A 24016-nucleotide genomic window follows, 5' to 3' on the forward strand; every position below is an offset into this window, starting at 1 on the left:
GCTTTAAGGTGAGAGGGGCAACATTTAAAGAGATGGGCAGGGCAAGTTTTTATACAGAGTGATGAGTGCCTGGAATGAGCTGCCAGGGGTGGTGGTAGGATACAATGGTAAGAGGCTTTCAGATAGGCAGAAAAAATGGATCATATGCAGGCAGATTAGATCATTTTAATCAGTTGGCATCACGTTTGGCACAGACATTGTGGGCTGTTCTATGTTATATTGTAGTTGGACCAACTTCTCAGCTTGATAGTTGTCTGCCTACTGAGTGACTAGTTCGAACGAGTCTTTGGAAGCTCCAGTATTACACTCATTTCACAAGTTGTTTAATAAGTTCACAAGCTTTAATGCAAATCAGATATGACCATCATAAAATTGTTCGTTTTAATCACACTCTGTAATAAAAGGAATTTTCAAGACTGCATCCTGATTTTAATATTCAATTTCACCATCACTGACAATGTGCAATTAACTGTTCTTTAACATATGAAGAACTAAAATTGCTTTTGGATTTCTTTTTATTGTGCCTTTTGTTTGAGGATTGAGTAATACATATTTATTACAAACACACAATAGAAACAAAAATGTACAACAGTTAAACTACTTTAATCACAAGACATAATATGCAGACAGTGAGAATATTTTCTCCAGTGTGTGCCATCAGTTTATCTTTAAATATAACTAAAAGTATAGAACTCGGCCTTCATCTTGCATTTTTTTTGCTTCAAGATAGTAGCAAAAGATCACACTTAAATCAAATACATGCACGCATTGATAAGCTGCAGCTCAGAGGTTTGGCTGCACCAAGTGAATACCACATGATTCACAAAGAAATCCTCATTTAAAAAAACTTGAAACAATCTTCCTGTTGCAATTATTTACATATTAATTATTGGCCACTGTTAGAACTTTGGAAGTAGAAAGCGTTGTCAGCACGACAATGCTCTCATGTCATTTGGCCAGTAAGAATTGTAACAAAGCTGCCTTCTTGTTTTACTTTTTTTGAAATTATATTTTAGCCAAAATACATTTAGACTTTAACAAGACAAATTCAAGTGACTGAATATTGTACCATTAACATATTAAACCAGATCTACATGATCTATAGTCACTAAATATTCATATCAGAGATATTTCACACAATACAAGTCCAAAGTTGCTTCAAAACAGAAGATGACAAGTAAATTAATGATGAGTTAACATGATTCCAAAAAAAGGGATCATAAGCAAATCAGCATCTTTAACATTGTTATTTGTCACAGCCAAATTAAATATCTATTGAGGAAAATTAACTTCCTTTATATAATGCAAATACAGAAAGTATATTTGGAAAACATGAATATCAAAGCATTGACACAAAAAATCCTTGTTTATTTCAAGTATCTACGTATAAAAATGTAGCAGCGTCATATGGCTAAAAAAAAAGTTAGTTATGCAGCACAACACTAATAACCATAACCTGTGTGAACGCTTAGGGTTATTGTGCTGAGAACACAACCCACTTTTCAGCGTCTAATTTCTACCAGTCTTTCAGGCACACAACATTAAATTATAGCTGCTAGTAATTTTACACCTAAAACTGTTTCTCTTTCAAAGAGGAAACACATGGGGTATATTTGCTAAGTTTATCTTTCATAACCTTAAAATGATACTTAGCTGCAAAAGTAAACAATTATTTTGTATGTACACATATTAACCTGTAATAAGTGAAATAAGATCCAGTGTGGAGTTTGTACATTCTCCCTCTTTGTGGGTGCACAAGTATCTTGAACATCCAAATATGTGCAGGTTAGTAGGTTAACTGGCCACTGTAAATTGACCCTGGTGTGTAGTTGAATGATAGAATCTGGGGGATATTGATGGGAATGGGAGGGAACTAAAAATGGAATTAGTTTAGTATTAATGGGGTCTGATGGATGGCACAGACTAAATGGGCCAAAGGGCCCACATTGCATCACACTACAGCATTCTGTAGCAATTCTGCTAAGAAAGAAAATACGGATATAGACACAAACCTACCTTAATCTTCTGGATTTTATATTGAGTGTCTCCTGGTTGTGATTCTCTAACAGAGCATGCTCATCAGTCTCAGGGCACCATCACTACTCAATGCACAACTGTATACAGTGTTCCAGGGCATGTAGTCCAAACTGCAGTAAAATACAGCAGGTGTGCTGGGTCCCCATAATTGTACCAAAAAATATCAAAGGGACGAATTAATAAGACCAAAACCAACACACAATTAACTAAGATACACAAATGAACACCATGTCACGGGCAATTGTTCATTTTATAGATAGATATTTTTTATACATATCTGCTGCCAAGAGATAATTTATAAAACTCTTAAAATGACACCCTTAACGTCTGGGTGTTTCACTGTTACACGGAATGAGTCAAAAAGCTTCTATTGCTTTTGTTGTAAATGCCCTTCTAGCTACTTGTCTATAAATCATCTTTATACTTGTGTCCTGTGTGTAAACGGTTTATTCACAACACTGTTACTACACTCTGACTATGGAACAAGCATCAACTATTGAAACAACATCTTTCCGCAGTAACAAGGGTCTGCAAATTTCTTTGACCAAAAGGACTTAAGGTTTGGAAATGAAGTGCCTCGGTTATCCTCCACATAAACACAAAGAAGAGTCTTCTTCAGAAGCAGTGTCCTCAAAGTAAAACATTGATCTAATATTCATCAGTGGTCTTTTCCAGGAAAAGGTTTCGAACGTCCAATATGGAAGCCAGTTCTAGAATGTGATTCTGAAGAACAGGATTCTCCACACTGTCTTCTTTCTGCAGCTGTGGGTACGTTTCTGGGTAATTCCGAGTTTCCTTTGAATTGTTGAGGGGACAAAAGCAGTAGAAGAATCAGATTTAATGTTGCACTTGGAACTCTTCATACTGTAATATATCTCAGCTCAAGATAGTCTCAAGTTTATCAATAGACTCAGTTTTATAGCTCAAGTAGAATTTAAACAAAATGAGAAAATGCAGCTGAATAGCTCAGATCTAGAGTGCAAAAAAGTAGGATACAAGGTACAATATAATGTTTAAAAACACCTAACACTGAGTACAACTGAGGAAAAATAACAGGTAAAGCACAAAGGACCTAATCTCTTGAGCAATGAAGGGTGCAGGCATTTCTTGTTAAAGATATGGCTAATTTGCAAACTGTTTGAATCATTTTATACATTCTAAAGATGCTTGTGAGCAATATGAACAGTGGAGCAGATTAATGCTGAGGAGACAGTGGAAAGAAAAAGGTGTGAAGCAGTTCAATGCATGGAAAGATTCACTTGTTTGAATTCATGGCCTAATTCCTACCTGATCTCACAGACTGCTATTTTACTGCAACAAACGTCAGTGTTTGAGGAACAACACAGTGATTTCCATCACCAGCACTTCCACTGTCCTACTGTCAGAATGACATGGGGTTGATGTGCCAGCTCAGGGAGAATGGGGCAATGGGGTGGGGATATCTAAGTGGCCCGCATCCTCCCATAATCAACTGGTGGACCTTCTTTATTGCTCAGCCTCTGATGCCTGCTCAGTCTGCAGATACAGTAAACCCTCATTATGAAGGACCATGGGGGGAGGGGGTAGAATCGTGGTCATTAATGCCGATTGTCTGCTATAACAGAGTGTATATATGGTATTTCACGTGTAGAGACCCAACAATAATGTTTAGACTGAGCAAGAACTGCGCTGACAGAGGTGCCATTTTTCAGCTGAAACATGCTGGGGGCGGCAGCAGGAGGTCTTGCCGAGGAAGCTAGCTGTGTGGGCCGGGGGTAGCGTTGGCTGGCGCGGACAAGGAAGCAACTAGGAGCAGCGTCAGCAGCCATGACTGAGGGTCCAGTCTGGCAGTGAAGTTCGGTTGGTCAAATTTGTTAAAAAGAGGTGCGTAGGTTGTTTGAACCTGCCACTTACTGCTGATCTTTGTGATATTCATTCATAGTCTCACTGTATGTTTTTTCATTGTGTACAAGTAGTACTGCTATAACATGATAGTTGTGTTCCTAAGAAACCTCGTGTTATAGAAAATAATGTTATAAAGACAATTGTGTCAATGTATGAACAGTGGTTCGGGGCTAGAGTTTCAGACCCACAATCACGGTTACTTTTCCCTGTTGGACTTTCAAAAACAAAAGTCTTTACAATAGAAATAAGATCATTTTGGTTTCTGCAAGTATAAAGTACTAAAAGCACTACGTTACATTATTTAATAGGGTTTAGTTACACAAGTGTCAATACGATCATTTGTCAATTTCAATGGCGTCTGGTAGTGAAACTAGCAGCTCAATTAGAAACAATGGTGTCTGATTACTGTGGGGAGGTTACAGGGAAACAGGTATTTTGTTCCCAAGACTGTTTAAATCCAAGATAGACATAACAAGAGACGTAGGCAAATATAGATAAATAGAGAAACACAAATTGGAGGAACATCATCTCATATTTCGCTGGGGCAGCTTACAGCCCAGTGGTATATTAATTTCTCCAACTTCAGGTAGCCCCGGCATTCCCTCTCTCTCTATCCCTCCCCTTCCCAAGTCGTACCAGCTACTAATTTTCACCCAATAAACAGCTAACAATGGCCAGTTTCCTTTATCATCGTTACTTTTTTTGCATATCTTTCACTCATTGTTCTTTATTCAATTCAATTCAACTTTAATGTCATTGCACAAATACTGAGTATGGGTACAACGAAATGCAGTTTTGCGTCAGTCCGTAGTAGTGCAATATAGAAATTTAAAAAAAAAGAGGATACAGAATAATAAAAAATACAGAATACAGAATAATTAAACAATGGGGACGGAGGGACCGGAGGAATCTATCGGCGGGACTCCGAGTTCAGTAATGCGACGGTATGATTGTAGAAGCTGTTCCTCATCCTACTGGTACGAGACCTGAGGCTCCTGTACCGCCTCCCTGATGGGAGGAGGGCAAACAGTCCATGGTTGGGGTGGGAGGGGTCTTTAATGATCTTCCCAGCTCGTTTCAGACACCGTTTTCGGTGGAGGGCATCCATGGCAGGGAGCGGGGCACCGATGATGTGCTGCGCGGTTTTCACCACCCGTTGTAGTGCCTTCCTGTCCGCAACAGTGCAGCTGCTGTACCATACCGTGAAGCAGGCGGTCAGGATGCTCTCGGTGGTACACCGGTAGAAGTTGGTCAGGATCTGGGGGGACAGGTGGGCTTTCTTGAGCCTCCTCAGGAAGTAAAGGCGCTGCTGTGCCTTTTTGATCAGCTTGGAGGTGTTGAGGGACCAGGACAAATCCTCCGAGATGTGTACCCCGAGGAATTTGTAGCTGGAGACGCGCTCCACCTCAGTCCCGTTTATGTGGATGGGGGTATGTCTGCCCCCTCTGACCTTCCTGAAGTCGACAATAAGTTCCTTCGTCTTCTTGGAGTTGAGGACGAGGTTATTATTGGCACACCAGGTTGTCAGGTGCTGGACCTCCTCTCTGTAGGCTGACTCATCGTTGTCACTGATCAGTCCTACCACCGTGGTGTCGTCAGCAAACTTAATGATGGCGTTGGATCCGTACTTAGGGATGCAGTCGTGGGTGAAGAGGGAGTAGAGGAGAGGGCTGAGCACACAGCCCTGTGGCACGCCGGTGTTCAGTGTTATAGAGGTGGAGGTGAGGTTGTTGACCCTAACAGACTGTGGTCTGTTGGTGAGGAAATCCAGTGTCCAGTTGCAGAGGGAGGTGGAGATGCCAAGCCCACTGAGTTTGGTGATCAAGCTGGCGGGGATGACAGTGTTGAAAGCGGAGCTGAAATCAATGAACAGCAACCTGATGTAGGGGTTGTTGTTGTCCAGGTGGGTCAGGGCAGAGTGTAGGGCCGCCGATATGGCGTCCTCTGTAGACCTGTTGGCCCGGTAGGCAAACTGATGGGGGTCCAGTGTGGGGGGGGAGGCTGGCTTTGAGGTGAGCCAAGATCAGCCGCTCAAAGCACTTAGCAATGACAGGGGTGAGTGCCACTGGGCGGAAATCGTTGAGGCTCCCTGTGGCTGACTGTTTGGGCACTGGCACAATGGTTGAGGTCTTGAGGCAAGTGGGGACAACACCCTGGGCCAGTGAGTGATTGAAAATGTCGGTAAAGACTTGGGATAGTTGTCCAGCACAAGCCCTAAGCACCCGGCCAGGGATGCCATCGGGGCCGGCAGCTTTGCGCTCATTCACCTTGCTCAGTGCATCTTGTACAGCAGAGGTGGAGAGACTGAGGGGTTGTTCATTTGGGGGTGGAGCAACTTTGATGGCTGGGGTTTTGTTATCTCGGTCAAAGCGAGCATAGAAATGGTTTAGCTCGTCCGGAAGGGTGGCGTTGTCTGGGGGAGGGGTGTTAACTTTATGGTAATCGGCAAGGGATTTGATTCCTTGCCACATGCGCCTGGGGTCAGAGTTGTTATGGAAGTGCTCCTCAATCCGCCGTTTGTGATTGAGTTCGGCATTCTCTCTACATCTTCTATATCTCGTTTCCCTTATCCCTAATCAGTCTGAAGAAGGGCCTCGACCCGAAACGTCACCCATTCCTTCTCTCCAGAGATGCTGCCTGTCCCGCTGAGTTACTCCAGCTCTTTGTGTCTATCACATCTTTGTGTCTTTAAACCTGCATCTGCAGTTCCTTCCTACACTGTTTAAATCCAATACAGCTTTTATTTCTGCTTGTCAATTTCTAAGGTAACTTTTAATGTTCTGTGATGCCCACGAAATGTAAATAATGTTTCCCAATTCATCACTCGTGTTATATCCCATTCATGTTATGGAAACTACTTGTATCCTATTGCTTTATGCCAGCATTACTTAATCTCTCCAACAGCACATATATTTAGTTTATTTCCTGCATGTGCCTTTCCATCCATTTTTATTCTGATTATTTTTCAAAGCTGTCCAGTCTCAGCACGGGAACTGATCTCAAAAAAATGTTGGAAATCAGAAAGTTTTTATAAAAAGCAGAAAATGCTGCAAGTACTCAACAGGTCAAGCAGCCAAACCTTAGGCTTACCAAAATCTACTGTTTGGGAAATCATTAAGAAGAAAGAGAGCGCTGGTGAGCTTACTAATGGCAAAAGGGACTGACAGGCCAAGGAAGACCTTCACAGCTGATGACAGAAGAATTCTCTCTATAATTTAAAAAATCCCCAAACACCTGTACGACAGATCTGAAACACTCTTCAGGAGTCAGGTGTAGATTTGTCAATGACCACTGTCTGCAGAAGACTTCATGAACAGAAATATAGAGGCTACACTGCAAGATGCAAACCACTGGTTAACTGGAAAAATAGAATGGCCAGGTTAGTTTGCCAAGAAGTACTTAAAAGAACCACCACAGTTCTGGAAAAATATCTTGTGGACAGATGAGACAAAGATTAACTTATATCAGAGTGATGGCAAGAGCAAACTATGGAGGAGAATAGGAACTGCCCAAGATCCAAAGCATACCACCTCATCTGTGAAACACGGTGGTAGGGGGTGTTATGGCCTGGGCATGTATGGCTCAAATGCTTCAAAACGCATTGACCGGCGGTTCATTCTACAGCAAGATCCCAAACATACTGCTGAAGCAACAACGGAGTTTTTCAAAGTTAAAAAATGGTCAATTCTTGAGTGGCCAAGTCAATCACCCGAGTTGACCATGCCTTTTATATACTGAAGAGAAAACTGAAGGGGACTAGTCCACAAAACAAGCATAAGCTAAAGATGGCTGCAATACATGCCTGGCAGAGCATCACCAGAGAAGACACCCAGCAATTGGTGATGTCCATGAATCACAGACTTCAAGCAGTCATTGCATGCAAAGGATATGCAACAACATATTAAACATGACTACTTTCATTTACATGACATTGCTGTGTCCCAGGCATTATGGTGCCCTGAAATGGGGGGGACTATGTATAAACACTGCTGTAATTTCTACATGGTGTAACCAAAATGTATAAAAATCTGCACTTTAACCACATGTGATTTTTTTTCTATTACAAATCTCAAATTGTGGAGTACAGAGGCAAATAAATAAATGATGGGTCTTTGTCCCAAACATTATGGAGGGGACTGTGCCTGCTGAATTGTATTCAGCTTTTATCACAGAACAATTTTAAATGAGGTAGTGTAATCTGTTGAATCTTTCTAGAATTATCATTTTTATATCAGATTAGCATTTACAGATGTCTCAATTTTTATTTGCCGTTTTACCTTGGTTCTCTCTGCAATATGCAATGCAACGGCTCACCAAGTCTCCTTTAACTGCATCTCCCAAACTCTAGGCTCATATGGACAAGGGCAACGAGTGCATGGAAATATCACCATCTTCAAGTTCCCCAAGTCAAACTCCAGCTTCATTTGGAAATATATTGCCTAATCTTCATCGTCACAGGTGCAATGTCCTAGAACTCTCTGCCTAAATGCATTTGTTTCAAGTGCAGTAATCAAGGCAGTTCACCAGCACTTCAAGGGCAATTAGAGATGCATATTAAATATTGCCTTTCTCAGTAACACAGCGAATGAATAACATTTTTGAGTGAATATGGTCAGCGTACCTGTTACAGAACACACAGCCAAAGCTGACCCGAGACACAAGGAACTACACATGCTGGAATTTTGAGTAAACAATATAAAGTGCTGGAGTAACTCAGTGGGTCAGGTAGCCTCTGAAGAAGGGTCCCAACCCAAAACATCATCCTCCAATTCCCTCCACAGATGCTGCCTAACTTGCCAAGTTCCTAAAGTACTTTGTGTTATACCAAAGCTGACCATGGTATCATGCGTGGAAAAACTCTTTCTTTCTAATTAATGGTACTGCAGATACTTTGTACAAACTATATCTGACCAAATTTATACAGTCAATTGGTGTTATATTCTTGCAGATCAAAGGAGAAAAACCTTACCCTAAACATTTTGTGCAGTCTCATGGTTGCAGAGCAGAGAACAAACCGGGTCAACAATAATCGAAGAAAATCATCACCAAAAAACTGGAGAAATGCCTGATCTGTAAAAAAAAGATTAAAATGACTGAACAGGCAACGAGTGATGTTCAGACAGCTGATCAAGCATGTGAAATTAAAGACATGATAAACAGAAGTAGGAGTCGACTGCTTGTTCTCTTGTGCCTGCTTCGCCATTCGATATGATCAGGGCTGATGGTTTACCTCAGCACCACGTTCCTACATCAACTAATACCTGTTAGAAGATGCAAACAGAACTAAACCACAATCTAAACCACAATATAATGTAGCTATGCAATAATACGTTTTTCTAGATTTGTTACAGCAGTTAAACCACTCAGATAATTTTGTATTCATGAATTAGTCTTCAATTTACAAATGCAAAATCCTTTGAGTGCAACCTTTACACAATTGTACCCTCAGTCAATTGTACCCAGAGGAAAACACTGTGATGTAATAAGAGAGTTGATATCAAATTAGACACTGGCACACAGAGGACAGCATTCATTGTGCAGTAATTGTGGTGAATATGAGAAAGAACGTTTTGGTCTCTTTCCTCTAGGTCTTTACTTTTTTTATAATTTCAAATAATGTTGTTTGTCTCTGGGGTATGGCACTTGTATTTTGCTCAGTGAAAATGCCAGGTTTTTTTATAATTTCGTTTTTTTATAATTTAGTCACAAAACTAACCACTTCTACAATTGCAGGAACAGTCCCATCAGCCCACCTTGTTCATGCTGACCAAGTTGGTACATTGGGCTGGTTTCATTTGCCTGCATTTGGCCCATATCCCTCTAAACCCTTCCTATCCAAATATCTGTCCAGATGTGTCTCGAAAGTCATAATTGTATCTGCTTCTATAGCTTCCTCTGGCAGCTTGATTATCTCATGTACTCGAAGGGCTGAATGGCCTCCTTGCATATCATGAGATTCATCGCGCACACATAATATTCATCGACGGAAAATCATATCTCATCGTGCAATCTAGCACTCTGAAACAAATGTAAAACTCAATATCTGAAGGAAACAAGTTGTGCGAGAGCTAATTGTGTCAGTGCTAAGTAAATGATTCATTATTTATATTGCAAAGTTAAATGCACGTTTCCCCACATACCCTACACTCCCCAAAACCCTGATTGAGCAATAAAACCTCCCTAATGTTTTACACAGATAGAGTTCATAAACACAGCCAATCACCACACCTTAGAACAGCTCCACGCAGGGAATCAATGTAGTTTACCAACTTCACTCACATCTGAAGAACAAATTCTATATGCACAAAACCGATGTTGAAAAAGTATAACATTTATTTCCGTTATTAAAAGAACCCAAAATGCATGCTTCCTGCACTGAAAATGGCCCATGAATGTATCGGAATGGTACCCAGCACCAATGACTAGGACTCAAATACTTGTCCGCCTGTCTATATTTTTGGGAAGAAAAGTGCAGCTTTTTCCTAATTAATTGCCATATTTACTTGGGTGGCACGGCAAATGAGTCTTTATACTGAAAATAATTACTTTATTTGATCTTGAACCCTTTTGATCATAAACTATCAGGACTTGACATACCCACGGTCCGTGATTTAGTCATCAGGTGAGCTATGTCTCTGTATATCTTCAGAAGGTATTCCTGACATTTATCCCACAATCCTTTTCTCATACTTGTGAGTCGGCACATGAAGAGAAATGCCATCAAAGGATTGTACAGAAAAAGGGTGAAAAGACTGCCTCGTTGAGTTTGATCTGCAAAAAAGAGATACAAATGTTATAACATTTTGGGAAGAACAACTATGAGTTCTCAAGACAACAATGGTCATGCAAATGAGAAATAAAATCCTTCACGTGCATTGCTCATGATGTATTGAAGACACTGTTCTCATTTTGGTTTCATTGAAAGTTACAGCATGGAAACAGGCCCTTCAGTCCACGACGACCATTGATCATCCATTTACACTAGTGTTATAACCCCCCCCCCCCCCCCCCCCCATTTTCTGATCCACTCCCTGAGGGCAATCTAGAGAGGCAAATTAACCTGCAAGCCCATACATTTTGGGGGGAAACCAGAGCACGGAGAAAATCCACGAGGTCAAAGGGAGAATGTGCAAATTCCATACAAGTCATGATTGTATCAGGGTCTCTGGTGCTGCGAGGCAGCAGCTCTGCCCATGCTGTTTTAAGGTTTATTTGGCTTTATTATAATTGCCTCGCTGCCAAATAACTTGCTAAAATTTTAAAATCAACCCTCAGTTTACTGTAGTGCTCTAGTGTGTATCTGATGATCACAAAGCCCATTTCTTGGGGAAACAATGTTTTCTGGTTTATTGACACCCACTGAGCAACTCCACGACAGAAATCTTTTTCACATCTTTACCATTTTGCTTAAACCCATTAAATTATAAACCTCAAATATTTCAATTTCACGATTAAAAATGCAAGAGTTAAGCTTAATTTAATCATGCTGACAACATCAAATATTTAAATGGAACACATGATTTTAGTGCAATTTGAATTTTTTAGTCTAGAAACTAACAGCAACAGAGACAGCAGCACTGATGTGCCTGAGCAACCATGTGCAATAGCTAACTGGCATAATAATAAAGTCATGTGTTTCAATGTGTTCATACCTTGTAAACCTTTGGGATATGCTGTTGGGGAAAGTAGGCAGACTAAAGGCTGGCCAAACAAGTTGATAAAATTCTGAAACACAAAGGGAAATTAGAAACTTCAATATGAATACCTGAATGCCATTGTGAAATGACACAAGACAGCAACAGTGAACACATTTACCAGTAAATGTATAGTGTTATAAAATAACAGCAATTTGATTTGAGCTCTTCATCTTTGTTAATTGCAGTGTCTCAATTAACAGAGCGAATTTAAAATGTTACATAATCCGATACGTATCCACTCTTCATCTGTACTCTCCCCCAAGGTGGATCAGTTTCTCTCTTCACAACCCCAATAGAATTTTTTTTTAATTCCTTTTTCTTTCTGGTGGCTTAAATTGGGTATATTTTCTTCCTGGAGCTGCGGGAGACTGGAGATTCTGGAATGTTGTGCAAAACGCTGGTATTCAGCATTCAAGTCATAGAGCACAACAGCATGGAAACAAGCGCTTCAGCTCACCTTGTCCAAGCCAACTAAGTTGGCATTCGGGACTAGTCCCTTTTGCCTGCATTTGGCCCATATCCTACAAAAGCTTTCCTGTCCAAATGCCTTTCAAAAGTCGTAATTGAATCCACTTCTTTAGCTTCCTCCGGCAGCTCATTACAGATATGGACGACCCTACGAGTGAAAACGTTGCTCGAGATCTGTCTTAAATCTCTCCCCTTTCACCTTAAACCAATGCCCTGTAGTTTCTGAAACCAGCGGTATTTTGTTCTGGGCACCAATAGTTTGGTGTTTTTGTTTCTTTGCAATTCCCTGGCAACGGCTTTATTGTTTTTGGGAAATGATGTCCCTCAACTATTTGAAAGTGCTATATCCTTTTGAAAAGGATAAAAAAGATGGTAATGCTGTAAATTGGTAAAATGTATGATGTACATAAGAATGCACAATGAGTAAAAGAGGCGTGAAATAGAAAATAATACTTTAAGAAAATAGAGAGGCAATGAACATCTGTGGGCATTATGAAGAAAAGCAACAGGGTGACAATTTCTATTCTTAATTATAAGCAATAGAAGATGCGCTCTAGGGTTCAATACCATCTTCATAAAGTATCTGAGCTACGTTGTAATGTGCCTGGGCTTTTTCCCTCAAGGTGCACATTCAAGCTAACCATCCTCCTAGCAAATGGCAAGTTGCCAGAATCAACATAACAACAGTGAACATACAAAAGTACAACGCAGGAACAGGCAGGGCAGCCCACAAGATCTGTGCTGAATATGATGCCAAAATAAACTTATCTCTCTATTCCCTGCATATTCACATTCTTATCTAAACACCTTTTAAACACGACTTTCATATCTGCCTCCACCACCACCCTTGGCAGTGCGTTCCAGGCACCCACCGCCCTGTTTAAAAAAAAAACTTGCCCTGCACATCTCCTTTAAACTTTGCTCATCTCATCATCCAGCTGTGCCCTCGAGTCTTTAACATTTTTACTTTGGGGAAAAAGGTTGATTGCCTACCCTATCCATGCCTCTCATAATGTTATATACTTCTAACAGGTCTCCTTCCCTCAACCTCTGGCATTCTAGGGAAACAATCCAAGTTTGTCCAACCCCTTGTAACAAATAACCCTGATCCAAGCAACATTTTGTTAAACCTCTTCTGCACCTTCTCCATACTTCGTGTAACCTGGCGACCAGAACTGCACAGAATACCCCAAATACAGCCTAACCAAAGTCCTATTGAACTGCATCATGACTTCCTGAATCTTATACAATGTCCCAACTGATGAAGGACAGCATACCATAATGCCTGATCACCACTCTACCCATGTGTTTGCCACTTTCAGGAAGCTAAGCACCATCTGCTTCTCCCCTCTCATGGTTCTTGCAATACGTCTTTTACTGTTCAAACTTGACCTCTGCCTCTAAACGGGATCCCTCTTAAATACATCTTGACATACATTTGGTACTTGAATTTAATCATCATTAGCTGTCAAGGTTTAAACTTAGAAACTCCCTTCTGAAATATATCTATCTTTCTCTTTCCTAAAACACTCTGACCAAACTTACACTCATCATTCCTTTTGTTTAAGAATTGTCTGTGAATTCTCTTGGGATGTATAGTTACATCAAAAGGTACCGCATGTTCATAAAACAAAAGTTACACTTATTGAAGGAGAAGCTGAACCTCATCTCGGCTATTTCCAGAAATCTGTTACAGATAAATTCTACACTAATATCCAAGAGGTGTAATCAGTAAATTAAATACAGACACTTCCCAACTTGCGCAATAAGTGACTTGCGTAAACTCGCACTTACATGAACAATTCTGTATTCAGTTCCTTGTGCAATGGAGGCAGTTTGTTATTTCCTCAACACTGTACGATCACTCAAGTTTACATCGGAACCATGGCAGCAATGTGGCTTCCCACAAACGCCACTCGCCACAGAATTTGCCCCAATGGCAAGTTGGAACTCAAGCCGGTAATGGCAGTGCAGAAAGTGCCCCAGCCACAGCCGGATACTACTGAGACAATGAATACTATTCAGTGAGTTATTTCAGGCTGGGGATGGCAATTCTGACAAGTAAAATCTGACCTATGTAAAGGTTCACAGAAAGTAACCCTTACGTATGTCGGGGAATGTCTGTAGCTCATAATGTTACTGTTTGCAAAAGCTTGAGCAATTTGGGAGCTGAATGATGAAAAATTATGACACAAGTTAAAAATAACAACAAGCTTTGGTCCACTGATCTCGTGTCCAGAATAGCATCATACTCAAAACAGCAAGGTTGGGTATGCAGCAGGAAAAGTTAATTACTACCACAGACTAAACAACCAGGTCAAGCAATGAGGACACTGCCCACTGCAATGTTCACTCTGGTCCAGACAGCATTCTGCCCTGGAAAAACAAACAATATTCCTTAATTTCACTAAGGTTAAATCCTAGAATTTTCTACCCAACACTGGGATTTTTTTTAAATCAGAAGACCTGCAGTAATTCTGTGGTGCACTAGATGGCACAATGAGTTAGTACAGAGTGCTTGGACCTACACCATATGTAGTTACATTTATTGGTTCCAAGACTTTCGTCAACGAGACGTAAATGTCCAACATGGACCAGGCATTTGAAGACTTGAACAAAGGACCCCAAAATCAGTATTAAGGGGAAAAACTTTTGCACAAATATCGGATAGCCAAATACAACGCTAAATTAAAAAATTATAATGTCAAGCATGGCAAGTCCTTTTAAATTGTGGTTGACTGCGGAACTGGCCGCTACCTCAGCGCTCTGTTGGCCCGCTCACTTCTGGCAGTGCTCTCCGTCTGAACATCTCTCACCTGCCGCTAGCCGGCCTCGCTCATGTCAGCCGCTTCCCGCAAATCCTTAAATTCCGACAGCCGCCGGGAGCAGGACATGGCCTCACTTGCTGCGCTGGTGTTCACTGCCCGGTCTGTGTCTTTCAATGTAGACCGGACAGTGGGGGAACAACTCAAGAGCGGGTCAGCGGGCGATGGATAATAGGAGGGCTTACTCCTGTGTCAGCGCGAGTAACCTCAATTGGTCCCTTGATCGCGCTGACACAGGAGTAAGCTCCACTCTAAGTGAAGATAGTAATGCTTGCTTGGTAATATAATGCAATAAAACGGTACCCGGACGGAACTTCGAAGGACGAGAATCCAAAACCAAGAAGTGGAAGCCAAGATACCGAACGTACATCACGCCGAAAATCTAAGATATCGAACGGCCATGATGCCGAACGGTCACGATGGCGGACGGACACGACGCCGAAAGGATACAAAGCCGAACAGACATGACGTCTCCGGGGACAGGATTGGTCTGACACCTTGTCAGTCATCAACAAAGGTTAGCAATTGGTCCAGAACCCCCCCTTCTTCCCGCCCCCCCCCCCCCCCCCCAACCTCTCATCAGTCTGAAGACGGGAATCGACACAAAAAGTTGCCTATTGCCTTCGCTCCATAGATGCTGCTTCAACCGCTGAGTTTCTCCAGCATTTTTGTCTACCTTCCATTTACCAGCATCTACAGTTCCTTCTTTAACCAAAAAGATGGAAGTAATTTTAGAGCAAGATGGAATTATTTCTACCTTCTTTACTGGAGGTAAATTAACTCGTTGTAGAACTGAAGTGGTATAAAATGCCTCATGACAAACTAGTTAACCTGAAAAATTAAACCTCTCACCTTTGGTAGGAAAGGCTATTGTTGGAGTGGACAAGAGGTTTGAGTTCTGATGAGAGATTGGATGGGCTGAGTGTTTTCCCTCAAACAAAGGTGGTTTATTAAATAATGAAGGGCATGGATAAGGTAGTCTTTTTCCCAGAACAGGCGAGTCTAAAATCCAGAGGGGAAACTTAAGGTGAGAGGGGAAATATTTAACAGGAATCTGAAGATCAAGTTTCCCACACAGAAGGGGGGGGGGGGGGGGGGGAGGGGGCGAGCGGCAGGAGGTGACAGAGGCAGATAGCATTATAATAGTCAAAAGGCATTTGGACAAAGACAGTGAGAGTAGGTCTGAAGAAGGGTCTCGACCCCAAAACGTCACCCATTCCTTCTCTTCAGAGATGCTGCCTGTCCCGCTGAGTTACTCCAGCTTTTTGAGTCTATCCACAGGAGTAAAGGTTTAGATGGATATGGGCCAAATATGGACGAAATGGGATTAGCTTAGATAGGCGGTTTGGTCTGCATGGACTGGTTGGGCTGTGCTGCACAGAAATGAATTTATAACAGAGATCAAGTTAGGGAGATATGCTGCTCACATCACTCACAATCACACTTGTGAAACTGTGAAAGCGCATGGTATTTTTTATTTCCAGTTGAGATACATCCATGATATGAATAATAACACAGGAAGAGTCGTGACTTGTTCAGTCTTAGCTTTGCATGTTCACTTTATCCTCCCCTGAATTGTGGGAGGACGGAGGTGGCAGAAGTGATGACTCAGCATTAGGTTTTCAGAGCTCTTTATTTTGTTGGAATCTGACAGAATTGCATAACAAAACCCACGACTGACAGCAAGGGAGCAACAAAACTCGCAAAAGGTACAAAAATTGAAATACATGAACACCACAAGTTGGTATATAATTGAAATGTGTTGAATTTTTTTTTTTTATGTTAGTTCTTAATTATTGTTCATAAGCTGAAGTGGAAGCAAGGTGTACAGACTGGTCATTCATTCCAATAAAACTGTATATTTGGTATATGATCTAAACTTATTCCTCAATGTCACTACATTGTGGCAAAATAAAAAATATATGCTGGTTTCTGTCTGGACAGCTTTCCTGCTTCTGCCTTAATATTCCAACTACAACAACATTTAAGAGTGATTGGGACAGATATATGGATTGGAAAGGTTTAGAGGGATATGGGCAAAACATGGGCAGGTGGAACAAGCATAGATAGGTCATCTTGGTGGGCATGGGTAAGTTGTGCAAGGGGCCTGTTTCCGTGCTGTATGCCTATTATGCTTACTGCGCTGCCCTGTTCCTGCCTTCCCATCAAAATAAATATTTCATCGTTATTTCCGTCACTGCACTTCTGCTCAGATCTTTGAAATTTTCTTGTAACCAATGCAAAAATCGTTTATATCTTATATTTCTCTTTATTATAAGAACTCCCACATATCTTGATAAATTCCTCATGAAACCAAATTGTATTTTTTCTTATTGCACATAACTAAAGCTTAACAGCATTACTCACTTGTTTTTATAGTTCAGGCCCCCCAAAAGGGGGAAAAAAAGGCAAGGAATTACAGAGGGAGAAGTCAGAAGGAGCAAATATTGAAAAATAAAGACAGAGCAAAGAAAATTAAAAACATTTTTTTTTTGTTTAGGTAAAAGAACATCATATAAATTTAGAAAGTTAAAGCACCAGATCTATTTTAAAACAACAGCATGCAAAAGCATCGACAAGATTATATCTGTGTTGACAGTCATTCCAAGATCTAGTTTGGGAAGTCATTTTAAAGAAGTATTTTCACTTACCTTGTATGCTATACTATTTGAAGAGTCGACAATTAAAAACAATGGTTTCCGCGTGAAAGGGAAAAAGTCACCAGGATGAAGACTAAAGGAAAATACAGAAGTATTACAACAATCTTAAGAATAACTTTAGGAAAAGAATTATGCCTTGTATGTATTAATATGTGCCAACAATGGATGCTTGAAGTACAATGACAGAACATGTCATGGATTGAACTTCATTTTAGGTGATTTGTTATGATAGAGTTAATATACCTTGCAAATATAGACTTAATTGAACAGAGTAATTACTGCAATGTACGAACTATACAGTAAACAAGCTGCCACAATAAAAGGTAGACAAAAATGCTGGAGAAATTCAGCAGGTGAGGCAGCATCTAAGGAGAGAAGGAATAGGCGACGTTTCGGGTCGAGACCCTTCTTCAGATCCAATAAAGGTCATTTATATTTTCATTCATGGAAAGTGGCAATTCACACACTGGCCAAGAATTTCGGGCAGAATCCCTACCCCAAATGATATTAATAAATTAATTGTGTTTGCAATGATAATCAGTTTCAAGTCACGAACAATGAGAACAGCTTTACATGTCAGCATATATTTTATGAACTTGGATTGTTTTTTCCAGAATATCAGAGGTTGAGGGAGACTTGATATATTTTAAATTATGAGAAGCGTAGGGTCGGGACAAGTCAGGTCCTTTTCCCCCACAGTGGTAATGTCCAACTCTAGAGGGCATAGCTAGCTATAAGGTGAAAGGAGAAAGGATTAATGCAGATGTGCAGGGCAAGTTTTTTTTTTTGTGTTTTTTTTTAAACACAGAGTTTGATTGCATTGCTTGTGGTGGTGATTGAGGCAGATACAATAGCGACTTATAAGGTGCTTTTAGATAGGCACATGGAAGTGTAAGGGATAGAGGGATATGGATCATGTACAGGCAGATGAGATCAGTTTACCGTGACATCAAGTTCAACACAAACATTGTGGCCCAAAGGGCCTGTTGCTGTGCTGTACTGCTCTCTGTTTGAACAACTGAATTTAAACACCTTGACTGGGATGTTCACTTTCTTGTCTCTGGATCATCAGGTGAAACCACTGGATTGTTAAACCAGTATTTTAACACCGTAGGCGTAGGCCCCCCTCGGTCATGACTGACCATGGGTGATGCATCCTAGTTGTTGGCTGCTTGCTCCAAACCTTGGCTAGATCAGCATCACTTGCGGCTGAAGAGACCAATGCGAGACTGACAGTCTCTGTGGCAAAGGTCACATTTGTGTGCGTTCTCTGGTTTGTTGAAGTTGCTGCGCTCCTTTCTGCGTGCCCACTTGTCTGCCGCTGCGTTCAACAGTTTCACTTCCCCCGTTTTGAGATGTTGGTTCAGGGTATCTCTCCACCTCGTGTGGTCAGCTACAAGGCTCTCCCAGGACTCCACATCGATTCGAGCGCCTTCATATCTCTCTTGCAGACATCCTTGTAGCGTAGCTGGGGGTGGCCGATGGTTCTCCTCCCAGATGTCAGCTCTCCATAGAGGATGTCTTTTGGAATACGGCCATCCTCCATGCGGTGTACATGGCCCAGCCACCGCAGTCTGTGCTGCCCAAGTAGAGTGTACATACTGGGAAGGCCAGCGCGAGACAGGATCTCGGCGTTGAACACTGTCTTGCCAGGATATGACCAGGATACAGCAGATGCATCTAAGGTGGAAGGTGTTGAGTCTTCTCTCTTGTCTGGCATGTGTAGTCCATGTCTCACTGCCATACAACAGCGTGCTGTTGACACAAGCCTTGTAGACTGCTATCTTTGTCTTCACTGTCAGTTTGGGTTGGTCCACACTCGAGTTGTGAGGCGAGCGAGAGTGGTAGCTGCCTTCCCAATCCTCTTGTCAATCTCTATGTCCAAGGAGAGGTTGTCGGTGATGGTGGAGCCGAAGTACGTGAACTGATGGACCACGTTTAACACCACATTTAAATAATTTAACTTTGTTTGGGGCAGATTAAAGTATTTGGGCACACAGACAGCAAATACTATCGAAATCATGATAAAACTCAGATGATGATTTTATAAATGTTTTGTTGCAACAATTCACCATCTGAGAGATAAATGTAAAGCTGTTGATGCCTTATCTTTCAATATTCATTAATATAAAATACATCAGTGCTGTAAATATGAAAATTGTTAACAGGATTTTTTATTTGGAGCCGATTCTCCTCCAATTCCATACATCTCAGTTATTTAGAAACTAGTGATTGCTGTAGATTGTAATAAACATATTGGACTTAGCTTGTCAATAAAAATTTGAAACTGATCATTGCCTGCACTGAAATTAATATCATTTTGACATACCAGTGCATTTCTTTAAATGAATTGTTGCGTTTTTGTATTACTTCCATGTTTCCTGCGTCACGATTATTGTTGGTGAGGACTCCACCAAAATCATATGGACCTAAACAGGAAAACAGACAGGCATTCAAGCAAGACGTAGTCAGATTGTACATATTTTCATTCTTTGGTGTCTCCACCAATTGCACACATACCCTGTTGCATTATACTTCTGCTAACCATGCCATTGAACAGGACAGAGTTTCATGGGTAATTGAAATTGAATAATTATTGCATTCTTCATTTACAAAGTGAACCCTTGGCAGTACAACAGTATTGTCAAAGGCATCACTACTCCCCATCTCCACAATGATTTAAGGTGGCAACCTCTTGAACTTCCCCAATTTAAACTTCCCTACATCTGTCACTGGGGGGGTCTTGCCTTCAAATCCAAGGTTACCTTCATTCAACATTCTCTAGTTTCTGGTCTTTCTGCCAATGGGCTTCATGTATTCCGTCTGAACACTTCATGGTTTTAAATAATTCCGTCAGGTTCCCTTGCAACCTCCTCTGTTCCAAGGCTAATCCCAGTTTTTCTTCCACAGATATTCTGACCATTTCCTTCCAAGACACTGTCTGGCTCGCTGAGTTCCTCCAGTCGTTTTTTGCTCAAGATTCCAGTATCTGCTAACTCGTGTTCCCAGCTTCTCTAGTTTATTCACTTAACAACTGCCCTTCATCCCTGGAAACATTCCAGTAACATTTCTTCTTCACTCTCTCCAAAACCTCCTGTTGTCATTGGCAATTTAAAGCAAAGACAAAAGATGCTGGAGGAACTACGGAAGATTTTTTTCTTCTTCTGTGAAGAATATAACCATCTCTAAAGTACAGTTTGTACAGGTGGTGAGAACAATCAATCCAAGTTTTCAAAATGGAACAGGATTGGGATCTATGGGGAAGTAATTTACAGGGCATGTGGAAAGATTACATGGAAATGGAACTAAATGATTTCCTCTATCGGTACTCCAGCATGGCCCCGAGCCAAATCGCCTCATTCGGTGCTGCAACAATACCTTGATAATATTAGAAACCATAGCTTGGACATTGCCGTACAAATTTAAGAGTACAAAAGCGCACCTGTGTAAGCCTCCCTTACTCTTTGTGGAACTTCATCACGTGGTGACAGGGGAGCTCTCGAAAGGGGCAGCAAGGCTCTCGAACTTTAATACCAATGTTAAGGATAAAGGTCTTAGCTCCCACAATAGGGACAGGGATCGTTTACTCTAAAACACATCGGGGGAAAATTGGTTAAAGTAGTGAACGGGAAGGGATGATAAATGGCCTCTTCTAAAACAAAAAGAATATTCTGATCCAATTTCAACTAAACAGTAAAATTACTTTAAAAATCAAATTTTCTGCAGATTGATGGAAATCATTTTTATGCTATTTGTGTAATACAAGTATTTCATATACCAAGTGATAAAACGGAGAAAAACATTATCCCGTGCCCAAATTAATCTCAAACTGTCTACATAAATTAATGTTTAAGTGCCCTCAATGCAATCCAATCCCAATAGATGACTAGAAAGGATGATACCTTCATAATCACAACGACCCGTGGGAAACACGCCAGTGGCCGACAGATAAACCAGCAAAACACTATTACCAGGCAACTCCTGTAAATAAAAATAGAGGGACAGTTCATGTAGCATTATAGCTATTGACGTTCTCCCCCAATAATTACTGGGAGGCTACAATAAGTAAGCATTGCTGTTTTAAAATCATTTTAAATCTAAACAGTTTGGAATAACTATAGTAGCATGAAAGATTGAACTGAAATGACATTCTAAGATCCTTATTGACAGCTATAAGATCTTTGATTGACAGGGCAAGAGACATTTCCACAAACATCAGAAGTTCAATCATTCCATTTGATTTTTGCATATTCTTACATTCACCCGACTCTGCTTTCAGTAATAATTACAAGCTATTGTGCATTATTACTTTCCTACTTCAAACTAAATCAAAACATATAAGCAGACCTTAAATGATGCAGAAAGGAATGTGTAAAGTTGACTGAATGTTGGCTTGTACAGCAAATATTTGTGTGGATTTTCTCGTTTTGATGGTTTCTCTGTTGGCTCCTGGAGAGATAAGAGAAATAGTACAAATTCTTTGATGCCATTTTTATTGAAGTACTTTTGCATTTCTGACTGTCTTCATGATTGCTTGTATGCTACTCCCAATTCATATAACCTCTCTTAAGTCTTGTCAAAGTTAGTTAAAATTAAATTTAAAGTCATTTCAACATTGCAAAGTTTAAAATAAACTATTTTAACTTTGAACACTATAGCATGTGAACAGGCCCTTCAGCCCACAATGTCTGTGCCAAACATGATGCTAAAATAAACTAATCTTATCAGCCTGCATATGATGCTCGAAGTTCTAAAACTCGAAGTTCCTAGTGCAATCCAGACAGTTCGTAATTCAGTTTAGTTGATGTTTATAGTGATAAAGTTTATAGCCTGATGGATGTTGGGAAGAAGCTGTTCCTGAACCTGGACGTTATAGTTTTCAGAATGCTATACCTTGCACTTGATGGCAGGAGTGAAATGACCAGGATGGTCCTTGACGATGCTGGCTGCCTTTTTGAGGCTGCTCCTCTTTAGACTTCCAGAGATACAGCATGGAAACAGGTCCTTGGGTCCAGAGCCCACGTCGACCAGCAATCACCCCGTACAATAGCACCATCCTACACACTAGGGGCAATTAACAATTTACAGAGACCAATCAACCTACAAACCTGTATGCCTTTGGAGTGTGGGAGGAAGCCAGAACAGCTGGAGAAAACCCACGTGGTCACAGGGAGAATGTACAAACTCTTACAGACAGGACCCGTAGTCAGGATCAAATCCGGGTCTCTGACACTGTAAGGCAGCGATTCCACCACTGCGACATTCTACCTCCTATAGACCCCTTCGATAATGGGGAAGTCAGTACCCATGATGGACCAGGAAGTGTCCACCACTTTTTGTAACCTTCTTTCCTGGGCGTTCAAGTTGCTGAACCAGGCTGTGATGCAACCAACTAATATGCTCTCTACCATACACCTGTAGAAGTTTAATAGATTATTCTTCGACATACTATCATTGACTTCAGGAGGTCCCATTCTGGAGAATACGACCCAATCTCCATTTATGGGGAAAGTGTGGAGAGAGTGTCCAGCTTTAAGTTTCTGGGCACTCACATTTCAGAAGACCTCACATGGTCCACAAACACCGCCGCGCTGGTCAAGAAGGCACAGCAACGACTGTTCTTCCTGAGGACATTAAAAAAGACTGGTCTGCCCCAACAGCTGCTGACAACGTTCTACCGCTGCACCACAGAGAGCATACTAACGTATGGCATCTCTGTGTGGTATCTCAGCTGCACGGAGGCGGAGAGGAGAGCTCTTCAGCGCGTCGTCAACAGAGCGCAGAGGATCATCGGGACAGAGCTACCAGCCTTGGAGGGCATCTACCACACGCGGTGCCTCAGGAAGGCCCTCAGCATCCATAAGGACTCATCACACCCCTGCCACGGTCTGTTTCAACTACTTCCCTCCGGCAGACGTTACAAGGCCTTCTACGCCCGAACCTCCAGACTCAGGAACAGTTTCATCCCAAGAGCTATAGCGGCTCTGAACCGGCCCTAATGAGTGCCCCCCCACCCACCCCCTTTGGACAGTCTCCCTCAGATGGTCACGTCAATCAATTCAGCTTGTTTATTTATGTATTGTATTTATTTACCTTTCCTGGACATCAGTGGAGCTGCACACTAAATCTCGTTGCACTGACGTGCAATGACAATAAAAGATATATTATTATTATTATTATTATTATAAAGTTTATAGCCTGATGGATGTTGGGAAGAAGCTGTTCCTGAACCTGGACGTTATAGTTTTCAGAATGCTATACCTTGCACTTGATGGCAGGAGTGAAATGAGAGCATGGCCAGGATGGTCCTTGACGATGCTGGCTGCCTTTTTGAGCCTTCGTCAGTCTGAAGAAGGGTTTCGGCCCGAAACGTCGCCTATTTCCTTCGCTCCATAGATGCTGCTGCACCCGCTGAGTTTCTCCAGCATTTTTGTGTACCTTTGAA

The 24016-nt window shown here is 41.3% G+C and overlaps 1 protein-coding gene across 1 annotated transcript in view; it reads right to left on the minus strand.

Moving 5' to 3' along the window:
* Positions 1 to 497: 497 nt before the first annotated feature.
* Positions 498 to 24016, minus strand: part of scai (suppressor of cancer cell invasion) — a 99036-nt gene continuing 75517 nt past the window's right edge. Inside the window, exons 10-17 of the mRNA XM_033049103.1 lie at positions 21919 to 22020; positions 21474 to 21552; positions 19901 to 20000; positions 17563 to 17644; positions 11574 to 11646; positions 10519 to 10692; positions 8891 to 8991; positions 498 to 2832 (exon numbers count right to left, since the gene is read on the minus strand). Of these exons, the coding sequence (XP_032904994.1) occupies positions 2686 to 2832; positions 8891 to 8991; positions 10519 to 10692; positions 11574 to 11646; positions 17563 to 17644; positions 19901 to 20000; positions 21474 to 21552; positions 21919 to 22020 (858 nt within the window). The 3' untranslated portion in view covers positions 498 to 2685. The remainder of the gene's footprint in view (positions 2833 to 8890; positions 8992 to 10518; positions 10693 to 11573; positions 11647 to 17562; positions 17645 to 19900; positions 20001 to 21473; positions 21553 to 21918; positions 22021 to 24016) is intronic.

The sequence above is a fragment of the Amblyraja radiata genome, chromosome 32 (assembly GCF_010909765.2).
Source record: "Amblyraja radiata isolate CabotCenter1 chromosome 32, sAmbRad1.1.pri, whole genome shotgun sequence".
Lineage (NCBI taxonomy): Eukaryota > Metazoa > Chordata > Chondrichthyes > Rajiformes > Rajidae > Amblyraja > Amblyraja radiata.